This window comes from Protomyctophum parallelum, assembly GCF_964188405.1.
Source record: "Protomyctophum parallelum genome assembly, chromosome: 22".
NCBI classification, from domain to species: Eukaryota; Metazoa; Chordata; class Actinopteri; order Myctophiformes; family Myctophidae; genus Protomyctophum; species Protomyctophum parallelum.
The window spans coordinates 6818906-6833318 of record NC_139714.1 but is presented as its reverse complement, the minus strand read 5'-3'; the positions used below and the strand labels follow the sequence as shown (position 1 = coordinate 6833318).

The following is a 14413-nucleotide window of genomic DNA, read 5'->3' as shown; positions in this document are numbered from 1 at the left end:
AAAAATCTTATGATATTTAGTCGACTAAAACTAGACTAAACACAAAAACATTCCAGGTGACTAAAATGTGACTAAAACTAAATTAAAACGTTTCAAGAGACTATGACTAAAACTAAAATAGAAATTTGCTGCCAAAAACAACACTGCTGCCAGGCAGGCATGTGCCTACCAGAGTGTAACTTAGCCTCTCCTTTTTGTGAGGGGTGCTAGCCCCTCCTATACAGCTTTTGTGTACACAATATTTGCCATTGACAATGAAATGATCAACCATACAGATTGGACAAAATAAAAATGTATTCACACAAAAAAGAAATACACAATAGAGCTTTAACTAAACTAGCCCTTACCCGTTGTAAGATATTGCCCCGGCCGCGGGGGGTACTGCGCCCTGGGTGCATTTTCGCATTTTGTATTCACTAATAAATTCATTATTAATTTATAATTTGTTAAATTTGAAAAAGGGCTTCGTTAAGACTTTATTATTATGGTCAATGCCTGTGTGAAAAGTGGGAGCGATTGGTGCAGGCGGTGTTTCTGACAGACAGACACACATTCAGACAGACATTGACTGAATTATAGTATGATGATATGATGATATGATATGAAATGATATGATGTGTAGTGTGTACTTTGTTTACACCATTAAATATGTGCAGCAGGGCTCACCGCATTGCAACCGTGGGGTGAGGGTGCACGTAGTTTGGTTTCCAGCCTGATTGGCTATGTTGAACTTGTTTTGTCAATTCGAAGTGACAAAACAAATTCACAGTACGTCACGAATCGGGCTGGCAGACCAGGCTAAGGAAATGGATCCTTCTGCGCCAGCGGCCAGAGTGAAACGGTGACCAGCATGCATGGCTGCAGGCGTGTGAGTTACCGCAGGTCAGCGCTAAATATATCACAGACTGCATGCCGTGCAGTTTGCAACACAAACAGTTAGCTGCCTACAGGCTGTAGAGAATGCTACTATAGAGCTCTGAAAGACACAAGCTCTGAGGACCACCGGAGACATAGGGCAACAGGTGAGACAGTGCAGAACCTTCTCATACGTGTAATGTGCAACGCACGCGTGCATTACTAACGACTTGTCAAGAATGGACAGTATAAGTCCAGATTGTTGACAGAACTAGAGATTGTATGACTAGTCTAATTGTTGCGTTAGTTAGCAGATTTACAGAGTTACTGTAGTTACTGTAACTTGAGTGACAGGTGACGTACTAACATAAGCCTGAGCAATCATGCAAGGTCAAGGTTTCAGCCTCAGTCATAGCTGAATTGAATTCACATGTCTGTGAATGGCCAACTGACATGCTCAGGAAATTGAAAGATTATGGTGAACATGGTTACCCATTGCCACGTAAGGCACAAGAAGGGAGGATAATTCTCACTATAGTATAAAATGAGTACTACAGTCGAAGAAATTATGTATAAATCATTTATACATTATGGATAATTAGTGTGGACTTAAAACAGTTTTTCGTCTCTAGTACTCATTAATGATATTAAAAACAAATTATAAATAAATTGCCATTTAGGCCAATCTATATGTTATGTTAATGTTTATACAACTTATATAATTGGGGTGGTTGGATTGTCTTCCTGCTCATCTATTGAGACATTTAGATCATGTCAAAAGTCATGTCTCTCACCTAGACACAGGATCTGACACGAACTTTGACATGATGGTCAAGATTCAGTTCATCCCCTGAGCAACCGGTGTCTGTCTGTTGAATGGCCGAATTGTGAGCTTGTATTTAGGCTATTTTCACTTTATTGAAAGAAATTCGCCTGTAATGACTATGAATGAGTTGAAAGTGGTTAAGTCTATGGATTTATAAACCATTGAAAAGTATTAACTAGGAACGTGTGACTAAATTATTAACTACATTGGATCCATTAGAACACAGGTTTGTTTTTCCGGAACAGTAACAGTTCTGAACATGCAAGGTCCTCAAAAAAGCTATGATTTTCATGAATGAAAAAAGAATATATAGGCTATATTCCGATCTACAAGTTTGAGTCGCGAGAAGACATACAATTTCTCGTTTGGGTCACAGGCTAAAAAAATAACGAACCAGTGCCTTACATACATCTTACATCATGTCAAGTAGCAATACCCCTGGTAGTAGTAGGACTGCTACTGCTAGAACGACACCAGATGAATGTAATTAACACTAAATAACCGCAAAATATTTTGATTTATGTACTATTGTGACATGACATGTAGGCTAATAAAGTTAGAGACGCAGTTAATTTAAAGCTGTGCATGCTTAACACAAACTGCTGACAGGTTACTGTATGCTTCTAAAACGTGGCTTCATTTTTCATATTACGATATTCCCAGAATAGTGATGCTATAGGGTTTATGTGGTTATGAGCGGCCATAGCTGAATGGGTACAGAGGCAACTGAAAGACCAACGTTTTGTCTCCCCCACAGCGATGGGTGACGGTGAGACGGAAGGTCTTGATGAGGAGATCTTTAACTTTGCCATCCAGGAGAGCCTACAGGACACCCACAACCCTCCATGCTCTCAAGAAGCCAACAGGTACTGTACGGCGGTATTGAGAGAGCATTTCAGATTACAGTTCTAACCAGTAAGACGCCCTGATGGCGAGAAGTGACAAGAAACAACAGGTCTGGGAATTCCCATATATATATTCTTTTTTTCCCGATTTCGGGCCGGGTAGGGCGTTTAAGATAAGTCCTTCCTGCAGAGTTAAACATGTCATACCATCTCTCTCATGCCTCTCCTGTCTCTCTGTTCACTGTCTCGATCAAAATAAAAGCACAAATGCATAAAATATATTCCAAAACAAAACGATGTGTTCTGACAATTTCCTTCAGGTTAATGTAGCCAAAACAAATGAAATGGTCATATTCTAGACGTAGTGGAAGAGAGATCTCACTAACAAAGTTCAACAATGTAACATTACAGACAAATTACTTTACAGACATACGTTATGCTCACAGACTATGGGATTCAAAAGGTTTGAGGTTTCCCTCAGAATCCCATGAAATGAAACAGAATGTTATGAATTGAAACAGAATTCTAGGAATAGGTAGAGAGGCCGTCTACAAAACAGAAGGGTCCCAGTACGCCTCCACTATGAGGTATCAAGTATCAACCATCTCGCCCCTCGATTTTGTCCGCCGAGCTCACGCCGACCGCCCGGTGCCACGGTTCTTGTATTTTTTTATTTTGTTTTACTGAGAATAAGGTTAGAAATAAGTTTAGCGTTAGGCACAGTTTTACTGGGATGAAGTTTAGATATAGGGTTAGGTTTAACCGTTTAAGCATTATTTACTTCTTTAGGTTTCTTTAGGAATACCAGGCTGTGCAGTGCGGCCGGCTATACACCCGGGGCGAGTTGGTAAAGGGGCGACTCGTCTGGTATGAGTTAAGTGTCCTTGAGCAAAACACTTAACCATCCCGATCGTTGATCATAGCCATCTGAGCTGGGTGAAGCTGAAGATGATTTTTCCTAAGACTAAAAAGGTCTCCCATGCTATCAATTCAATGCTATGCATTGCATGAAACTGCACAATTGGTCTATCGCCTGCACAAAAATCAATTATCAATTAATGTTTCAATGTCTATTAGGAAGGAAAAGAACAGTGAAGACCACCGGAAAATAGTTGCCGCCATTGAACAAGGTAAGAGATTAAATTGCAAACATAGCAGTATTTCAAAATAAGTAAGACTCCACCTGCATGAGAATAAAAAGTGTGTCTATGACCGATGCACATGTATACAACTATTTGGAGTAAAAACCAAACCTCCAATTCGCTACCCAGTAGTACCCACTATTACAATTGAAATGTGATTTCAAAATCAGACTGAATACTGCCTTGCCTTCAACAAGCACTTTGCAGACTATGCTGGGCATTTATTTAATAAATAATCATGACTGGTGTTGGTGTTGATCAGGGTTTCTCAAGGGTTTCTCAACTTGTGGTCCGGGCCTTCTTTTTGAAATGGTATGCTCCAGTTACTGTATCTCTGAACAAATTAACCGGTTTAAATGGTGTGTTACTATCAAGAGCCCAAAATATAAATTATGAAATTTAGGCCACATACTAAATGACTCCCCGTTTCGATTCCCGGCCGCCCGACCCATTTGCTACATGTCAATCCCCTGCTCTCTCTCTGGTTTTCCTGTCTCTAGACACTAGAATTATTGTCAACAAAAATGCTCAATAACACCATCAAAACGTTATCCTATGATGCCCCTAGCTCTTGGAATGGCTTCCAACCCACTTTCCCTCTCTGGCAGAGTTTGATTTCTAGCCACGATGTCTCAAGCTGCAACTGTTTTAATTGAATTGTATTGTTGACATTTTGTTATGTTTCTTAATTTGTCAAGTTTGTTTTATTTGGATTTTATGGGTCTGTGACTCATATGTCCCCTGTAAGGCCTGTGATCTCGACAACTTCATTACTGAAATAAACCTCAAGCTGTCTTTTACACAATAAATGAAACATTTTGAAATTAAATGAAATATGACCACATGCATGCTATGTAATGCTTATTTATGTGTTTCTGTGCACGTGTCTGTATGTTTGTGTGTTATGTTGTGGCTCCCCTCTGTGCGTGCACATGTTGCCGTGTGTGCGTGCGTGCGTGCGTTTGATTCCAGGTGATGTGGACAGCCTCCTAAAGCTGTCAGGCAGAGTGTCTGCCTTCAGAGAGACAGACAGCAGGGGTTGGCTCCCACTGCACACAGCTGCTGTACAGAGGAGTATGGACATACTGGACACAGTAGTACAAGGTAAAATGGTAAAATTTACTGTATATAGCAGGTCTGCCAAATATTTATGATGCGATAAGATTGATTTATTTGTTCTTCTTAACTCTGGCGCTTTACATAGCTCTACATAACTCTGGCGCTTTAGGCATCTCTGTGTGATGCTTAATCTTCAAATGCGCGTGCATTATATGCTTGTTGATTTGCAGTAGAATTAACATGACGTTGCAAAGTGTACATTTGACTGTTTTCATTTACTTTTTCGAAACAGTTCCGCAGGGACCTTCTCATACAGTACATACCATTTCTCCATCTCACTGTGCATTGCCCTCGTGTGTGTGCGTGTGTGTGTGTGTGTGTGTGTGTGTGTGTGTGTGTGTGTGTGTGTGTGTGTGTGTGTGTGTGTGTGTGTGTGTGTGTGAGAGAGACAGAGCGAGTGAGAGAAAGATGAAATGTGTCTGATTTGCAGCGATAATAATAAATTGCCATGGGCAAAGATGTTTGGAGGGATTTATATTTCCCGGTCTTTGTCTTAAAAAAGAAAAAATAAATAACAAATGCCAGACCCAAAACCAGTAACTACCGACCTAAAGCGACCTTTGTTGAGTGTGTGTGTGTGTGTGTGTGTGTGTGTGTGTGGGTGTGTGTGGGTGCGTGTTTGCTAAATTTGCCATTTAGCAAACGTTCTTATTCAGAGCGACTTACAATACGCAAAGTAAAGACATGCAGAGAGTGCCTCCGTAAACTGGTCAAAGTAAAGACATGCAGAGAGTGCCTCATTAAACTGGTCAAAGTAAAGACATGCAGAGAGTGCCTCAGTAAACTGGTCAAAGTAAAGACATGCAGAGAGTGCCTCAGTAAACTGGTCAAAGTAAAGACATGCAGAGAGTGCCTCAGTAAACTGGTCAAAGTAAAGACATGCAGAGAGTGCCTCATTAAACTGGTCAAAGTAAAGACATGCAGAGAGTGCCTCAGTAAACTGGTCAAAGTAAAGACATGCAGAGAGTGCCTCATTAAACTGGTCAAAGTAAAGACATGCAGAGAGTGCCTCATTAAACTGGTCAAAGTAAAGACATGCAGAGAGTGCCTCATTAAACTGGTCAAAGTAAAGACATGCAGAGAGTGCCTCATTAAAATGGTCAAAGTAAAGACATGCAGAGAGTGCCTCATTAAACTGGTCAAAGTAAAGACATGCAGAGAGTGCCTCATTAAACTGGTCAAAGTAAAGACATGCAGAGAGTGCCTCATTAAACTGGTCAAAGTAAAGACATGCAGAGAGTGCCTCATTAAACTGGTCAAAGTAAAGACATGCAGAGAGTGCCTCAGTAAACTGGTCAAAGTAAAGACATGCAGAGAGTGCCTCAGTAAACTGGTCAAAGTAAAGACATGCAGAGAGTGCCTCAGTAAACTGGTCAAAGTAAAGACATGCAGAGAGTGCCTCATTAAACTGGTCAAAGTAAAGACATGCAGAGAGTGCCTCAGTAAACTGGTCAAAGTAAAGACATGCAGAGAGTGCCTCAGTAAACTGGTCACAGGTAAACCAAGACCCTAGCATCTAAAACAATACACTAAGAAAAAATCTGTGTAAATAACATACCATCTAAAAAGCGTGTGTGTGTGTGTGTGTGTGTGTGTGTGTGTGTGTGTGTGCGTGCGTGTGGGTGCGTGCTCGTGTGCGTGTCAGTGTGGATCTCTAATGATCTGACCCTAGAGGAACTGACCTGTGATGGAGAGACAGTGCTGACCCTGGCCGTGTCCGCGGGCCTGCTGGACAACGTCAGGCTGCTTCTGCAGCGCGGAGCCTCACCTCACAGCCCCAACGGCGACGACGAAACTCCACTACTGTTAGGTAAGAACAACATAGACACCAGAATGAAACTCCACTGCTGTTAGGTAAGAACAACACACCAGAATGAAACTCCACTACTGTTAGGTAAGAACAACACACCAGAATAAAACTCCACTACTGTTAGGTAAGAACAACACAGACACCAGAATGAAACTCCACTACTGTTAGGTAAGAACAACACAGACACCAGAATGAAACTCCACTACTGTTAGGTAAGAACAACACAGACACCAGAATAAAACTCCACTGCTGTTAGGTAAAAAAGAACACAGACACCAGAATGAAAGAACAGTGGTATAGGACAATATAGGTATAGTTTTGCACACTCAATTAATAATTAACATTCCAATGTTGGAGCTCTGGCTCATGGACTAAGAACCAAAAAGAACTGAACCGGTTCCCATTGGGAACCAACCGGTGGAAAAGGGGTCATTGTGATCTGCTATTTTCATGTTTTTTATACATTTGAAAACTTGTGAAATGGAACATTCTGCATAATGAGTACTTTCTACTTTTGGTACTGTAAGTACCAATACGTTTGTACTTGTACTCAAGTAAATTTTGAATTCCAGACTTTCACTTGTAACATTGCAGTATTGATACTTTTAAAATGATTGAGTACTTTCTCCACTACTGGAAAATAATAATGTGTGAGACACCTTCTCTGACAGGATTCATATACCATGAAATTGATGAAATTCGGCGGTCTCTCTGCATCTCTGTCTGTCTGTCTGCCTGTCTTGTCTGTCTGTCTGTCTGTCTAGCCGTGAGACAGAAGTTCTATGAGATGGTTGAAAGTCTCATCTTGGGCGGGGCCATCGTGGAGCAGGTGTGTGTAATCAAGACAATCAAATGGACGGCCACCCACGAAGCTGCTAAGGTGATTGGAATCACGTGACCAGTGTGAATGTAATCCTACTGGTTTCGACACAGTAAAATACACAGTATTCATTTATCCATTTGTAACTCAGAGATGTATTAATGGACAGTAGTTAATTTTGTACAATCGTAGTTAAATGAAAACTTTTTTTTTACAGCGTAGTGGAGCTGCATCGATTCCATTTGGACCGGACCGATGTTCCTTTTTCACGCTTCCTTAATTCCTACCTTAATTCATTCCTTGCCTTTCCGCATGATGCCCGTCCTCTCTTCCCTCCCTCTGTCCTCCTGTCCTGTGTGTGTGTGTGCAGGTGGGCAGTCCGTCCATCATGGAGCTGCTGCTGAGTCATGGAGGAAAGGTGACGTCTGCAGCCAGCCATGGAGTGACGCCTCTGCCCGTCGCTGCAGAGCACGGACACCTAGACACCATGGACGTACTGATAAAGCACGGTCAGCAGGACACATACCCACACCATGGACATTAAAAGTTGCTCAGTCAAATTTGTACTTTGTACTTACCTAAATGCACAATACTCATTTCAATTTCAAATAAATTTCTGAAATTAAAATAGCAGATCTACAAGCTCACAAAGCATTGCATCGTGGTGTGTTGTGAGCTTGTGGATCTGCTAGATCTTCACTATTTTGTAAGTGGAGCTTAACTGGTATATAACGTACGCCTCTGCCCCGTGTCTGCCACTAGGGGGTAATGTGAATGCCAGGGCTAAGAATGGAGACACGGTTCTGTACGACGCAGCTGGGGCGGGACACCTGGACTGCATCGAGCTGCTGCTCAGCCATGGAGCTGACCCCAACCTGCCCAGCAACGGCGCCCGGCTGCCCATGCACAGAGCTGCATACGAGGGCCACTATCTGTGAGTCTGCTACTGCTACTACCATCACATTTTGCTGGGTTAGATGGAAACAGCACAATCCTCCAAGGGAAGGGAAAATTCCCCACTATCTGTGTGACATCTTTCCCTCTGTCATTTAAAATGTCCAGCAGAAACAGAGATTCCTTCTTCACTATTAAGCTTCAAAAATTCCTCTCTCTCCCTCCGACAGTCTCTCTCTCTCTCTCTCTCTCTCTCTCCCTCCTACAGTCTCTCTCTCTCTCTCTCCCCCCCTCCTACAGTCTCTCTCTCTCTGCTCTGTTAGGGAGGAGTGTGGTCCTCTTTGCAAACAGTGTGGCGTAGCTGGGACTTAAGTGTCCTCTGCTTGTCTTCCACTCTGTGTCCGTCTGTCGGTCCGTCCGTCCTCATGTGTCTCGTCTGTCCCCCACAGAGCTCTGAGGACTCTGATACCTCTGACCGCCAAGAGATCAATCCGGGAGTCAGGACAGAGTCCGGTCCACGGTGCTGCATCCGGAACACATGCCATGTGTCTGCAGCTGCTCATAGAGAATGGATTCGATGTGAACGCCGTGCTGGACGATAACTCCTCTGGTACACGCACGCACGCACACACACACACGCACGCACGCATACACGCATACACGCACACACATTAATTAAACTCACATTAATTAAACTCACATGTTATATCAGGGAACTATGGAGACATGAGGAGGAGTGCTCTGTTCTTTGCTGTATCGAACGGAGATGTGACCTGTGCTGAGATGCTACTGGCAGCTGGCAGCCGGACTGATCTGGATCCTATAGCATGCATACTGGTGGCCATACGAGCAGAGAGGTGTGTGTGTGTGTGTGTGTGTGTGTGTGTGTGTGTGTGTGTGTGTGTGTGTGTGTGTGTGTGTGTGTGGGCTATAATTTGAGAAACAGACATGGACAATTTCCCACTGCGTGCGTGGCTGCGTGCGTGCCTCTCTCACTCTCCAGGTATGATATTGTGCGTCTCTTGCTGTCGTACGGAGCGGATGTGAACAGTTATTTCATTGGGTTCAGTAATACCACGTTCCCCACGGCCCTGCAGTACTGCCTCAGAGACCCCGTCATGCTGCGACTGCTGCTCAACCACGGATACCACGCCCACGAGTATGTTTAAAACACCTGCACCAGGTACCACGCTCACACGTATGTTTAAAACACCTGCACCAGGTACCACGCTCACACGTATGTTTAAAACACCTGCACCAGGTACCACGCTCACACGTATGTTTAAAACACCTGCACCAGGTACCACGCCCACGAGTATGTTTAAAACACCTGCACCAGGTACCACGCACACTCGTATGTTTAAAACACCTGCACCAGGTACCACGCTCACTCGTATGTTTAAAACACCTGCACCAGGTACCACGCTCACTCGTATGTTTAAAACACCTGCACCAGGTACCACGCTCACACGTATGTTTAAAACACCTGCACCAGGTACCACGCTCACTCGTATGTTTAAAACACCTGCACCAGGTACCACGCTCACTCGTATGTTTAAAACACCTGCACCAGGTACCACGCTCACACGTATGTTTAAAACACCTGCACCAGGTACCACGCTCACAAGTAGGTTTATAACAGCTACACCAGTGTTCATGTTTTCAGCAGATTTTGGTTTTGTCTTTTGAATAACACACCATTTATTCTTAGTCCTATTTAGTCTCCTGAAATTGTTTAGTCTTAGACGACTAAATATCAGAAACCTTAGTCTTTTAGTCTTAGTCAACAAAATTTACACTTACTTACTACCATGTACGCAAGTATGTTTATAACACCTACATAAGAAGATACCACGCTCACAAGTATGTATTATAACACCTACACAAAACAGGCTGGAAGGGCACACACCAGTAGTGCTGAGGTGCTGACCATGGCGCAAAGGTATAACAATTAAAAGAGAGGTCGCACAGCTTGTAGCCATGATGCAAATATATATATATATTTTTTTCCACTTAATTTCTATTGAAGGAAAAAACAGACAAGAAAAACAACAAACAAGACTATACGGAAAGTTAAAAAAAAAGAAAAGAAGACAAAGACAAAAAGCAAAAAGACAAGGCTGCATTTTTCATATTACAAAATACATTCGATGAAATCCTATTGCAATATCGCTAGGCTGAGAGAAGAGATCCCACTTTTCCCACTTTTTATAGAATGTTCGACCTCTGTGTCAGTTCGAAATGTTTCCTATTAAAATAATCTTTTGCATCCTACAGTTAAGGATACCACTTTTTTTTTTTTTTTTTAAGATATTTTTTTGCGGCTTACGCCTTTTATTGATTTTTTAAGGGACAGAAAGTAGGCTGACAGGAAACGGGAGAGAGATGGGGGGATGACATGCGGTAAAGGCCGTGTCGGGTCCGGGAGTCGAACCCGCGGCACACCGCGACTGGATCACCAGTCCGGTGCCCAGACCGTTACGCTACGGCCTGGGCAAGGATACCACTTTCACAAGTTTATAACACCTACACAGTCCATTTCACTCTGAGTGTACCAAAGTAGCCAATTTGATACACACTTGACAGTTGACACACACTTTCATGTAATGACTTTGGCCTGCACTCCACCCTCTGGTGACAGGTGTTTCCAGTGTTGTCATGGTGAAAGTGAGGAAACAGACCCTGCGTGGGTGGCATGTCATAACCAGGCCTACCAGTTCTACAGCGAGCCTGACACCATTGCAGTATGTAGATCTAATCACTGCATCCTTACAGTATATCAATGATTCTGTATAGTAGTACATACAAGTAAGCCTTGCAGAGCCATGTGGCCCATTCACCATATTCACACGCCGGCCCTGTTGGGGTGGAATTTCTTTCCAACCCGCAAGTATGACGTGAGAGCAAAATGGCCGCTGTGTGAATATAGTCAATTGCGCCACCCCTTAACCCTTATCCCTAAACTAATTTGCCATTTCTTACGTTCTCATTCTCAAAATGGCCATCCAGGGACCCCTCAGGATTCCTTGAGGTGGGGTCCAAATGAACCCGTCCATTTTGGTTCCATTTGCACACTCTCAGAGTTATGGGAATCCTTGAAATTAAAATGTTTGAGAACTATGGTATAGGGGTCATGTATTCTCTTACAAGTGTCTGGGTGCATGGGTGCGTGCTTGTGGGTGTGTGTGTAGTTCTGTGAGTTTGTGTCAGTGAAGTCGCTGGCTGACCTGATAGGTGGCTTGGTGAGGATACTGTTGGACTATGTGGGGAAGGTCCGGCTCTGTCCAGACCTCCAGCGTCTGCTAGAGAACAAACCAGAGTGGGCTGAAATATGGGACATTCTGGGTAAGAACGCATCCCCCCCACAAAACTATCAAAACATTTATTGATACAGTATATCACAGTACACAGGTGTGACTCATTCATTGACTTGATGGACAGACAGAACAACCAATTAGCTTCTTACTGTACATTTCATAGCACGTAGCACCAAACATTCTTATATTGACTTGCTAGCCTAATGTTCTCCGTCATTCGGAAATAGCAGATTTACAAGGCCACAGCATGTCGCATTGCGAGCTTGTGCTGTAGCTCCGATCGACCATTCGTCATGAATTCTTTAACTTTTCGCGTAGAATGACATGTCCAGAATAGGGATCGATTACTAATCGATTATTTGATCAAAATGATCGATTTAAAAAAATATAATCAATTAAATTGGTTAACTGTACATCTGTGATTCCAGGACAACCACGGTCCCTGCAGCACCTGTGCCGATTGGTTATCCGAGGTCACATGTCCCCTCGTACGCTAAACAACCCTGACGCCATGGCGGCCGTTCCCTTCCCGCCCACAGTGAAGAACTATCTAACATATCGAGAGTATGACCTCTACACTGACCTCTGCTCTTCCACATGACCTGTGAACTGTAGATGTGGATGATAACAATTGTTTTAAACATATTTTTACTATTTGACATGGGGACTCCGACTACAACACTGGTTCCCAAACTCTGGGTTGGGACCCATTTGTGGGTCGCAGACACATTGTTATGGGTCCCTTTATATTTTTTGTTTCCTACATTTCGTTTTTAATTATTTCAAAACATAAAAAAAAAGGTTTTTACAGAAACACTTTTCTGTAGCTACAGTATATAAGCTAATTGATAAGACATAAATCAACAGGAATCACAGCATTACTGTCCAATAAATAGGCATGTTTTTAAGGCTGATAATGTGTTCTCTATTTTCAAATATGCTTAATTTCATCTTTGTAATTATTGCACTATAAATGAAGTGTGGGATGCCAAACAAAAACAAAACAACTGAACACTCCCCCATGAATGGGGTCGTGGTACTACAGTAGGCTATCATATATTTGAGAACCACTATCCCTGCTATAGAATAATATAATACTGATGTTCTAATAATCTAATTGATGGGTTAATTGGTTGATGGTTCACAGTACGTATACGGTATTATAGACAGTGTTTCTTACACAGTGGACCAGGAACCAGAACTGGTATGTATTTAGCTTTGATAATAGCTAATGCATTTTTTAAACAGCTATAGTGTGATTGATTGAAGATTTTTTTTAACAGATTGGAGAACTAACATTTCAAGCACAACTCAATACAAAACTGTTAACTGTGTGGACGACACCATAAATAAAAGCAGGCTTTCCCAAACTATAGGCCTTATTGCGTGGACGACCTGCAGGGGGTGGTGCGTGACATGAAAAGGGTAATGGCGGACGGTTTATAGTGTTATTTAACACAAACGTCAAAATCCGGTAAAACACCGTTTTTGTATAGAGCTGCTGACTCGAGACGGGAGAGCAGCAGCAGCTCTCTCTCTCTCTCTCTCTCGACATCAAGTTCAGTCACACATCCAGCGTCACAGTTTCAACTAAAGACAAGACATGATGAATTGAAGCCAACTCACATTGTCCTTGTCCATTATTCGTCCACGCTTTGCAAAGTCAAATCCACAGGGTGTAGGATTAGTATTTATTTAGTAGGCTGTGTTAACCAGCGCTATTATGTGGCAGCGGTGGCCGAGTGGATTGCGGAGCGGGCTAGATATCGGAAGGTCGCCAGTTCGAATCAGCGGTCCGACACGTTAAAATTACCACCGTTGAAGTGCCCTTGGACAAGGCATTGAACCACTACCATGAAATGCTCCATGTGGGCCTGGCTGTAAACAAGTATCTGATGCTTAGTCCAGTTACCCTTGGTAAACTTGATTTACCAGAACGCATTTCTTCTTCTTCTTCAGCTGCGCAGCGCAAGCCAGGTAATTAACAACACCAGCCAGCTGCAAATGCTTCGGTCTTGATTGTGTGTGTGTGTGTGTGTGTGTGTGTGTGTGTGTGTGTGTGTGTGTGTGTGTGTGCGTGCGTGCGTGCGTGCGTGCGTGTTACGTCAGGGGGTAACGGGGTCTAGTTATAACGAAACCAAACAGAACAGGAACACATGGCATAATACAGAACATCCTGAAATAACAGAAGTATAGTAGTAGTAGTAGGCCTATAGGCTACTGTAAATAGTATAAGTGTTCAGTGACCACAATAATAACTTCTCAAATCAAAGGCAGAGGGGCAGAGCGTGACATATATACTCCTGGGGCCCTGGTTAAGTAAGTATGTACAGTATAGTATTCAGTGGTGTAAAGTAACGTAAAGTACAATTAGGCTACTTCGTTACTGTACTTAAGTACAAGTTTTGAGAACGGAAATCAAACCAGTGACCTTTCAGTAACGGGACAGGATCTGCCTGGTCTATTTTTTGGCCGTTAACAAAGCCCAGTCACGGTGTGCTGACAGCATATGGTTGCCAGGTTGAGTATGTGGGGTGCATGGGGTTGGGCTGACCTCACCGGCTTTTTGTGGATCAGCCTCTCAGAGCTGCGCATCCCTAAATAAAGACCCTGCATCACCCGGGCTGGCGCTTTGCTATGCTCCTCTCTGATCCCTCTCTTAAGGCCTAAACAGCAGCTGGAGAGATTAGATAGCAGAGTGGACAGACTCATACACTACACTGTCCCACTCACATACACACACTCCCCGGAGTTAGCTGGGTCTGCCTACGGCATACATCCAGTT

At 43.1% G+C, this 14413-nt stretch overlaps 1 protein-coding gene across 1 annotated transcript; it reads left to right on the top strand.

Moving 5' to 3' along the window:
• Positions 1-945: 945 nt before the first annotated feature.
• asb15b (ankyrin repeat and SOCS box containing 15b) lies at positions 946-12754 on the top strand. Its single transcript, XM_083757582.1, has 14 exons — positions 946-1022; positions 2439-2547; positions 3604-3656; positions 4641-4772; positions 6433-6597; positions 7362-7477; positions 7788-7926; positions 8180-8351; positions 8761-8921; positions 9024-9168; positions 9315-9470; positions 10953-11055; positions 11503-11656; positions 12057-12754. The coding sequence occupies exons 2-14, from the start codon at positions 2441-2443 to the stop codon at positions 12227-12229; spliced, it is 1776 nt and encodes a 591-aa protein (XP_083613708.1). The 5' UTR covers positions 946-1022; positions 2439-2440; the 3' UTR covers positions 12230-12754.
• Positions 12755-14413: the final 1659 nt, after the last annotated feature.

What these genes read in the sequence shown, in the direction of transcription:
- asb15b (XM_083757582.1), top strand. Translation starts at nt 2,441, where the DNA reads ATGGGTGACGGTGAGACGGAAGGTCTTGATGAGGAGATCTTTAACTTT. An exon ending in GCGAGCCTGACACCATTGCA is followed by an intron (nt 11,056 to 11,502) that starts GTATGTAGATCT and finishes GTGTGTGTGTAG; the next exon opens with TTCTGTGAGTTTGTGTCAGT. An exon ending in TGAAATATGGGACATTCTGG is followed by an intron (nt 11,657 to 12,056) that starts GTAAGAACGCAT and finishes CTGTGATTCCAG; the next exon opens with GACAACCACGGTCCCTGCAG.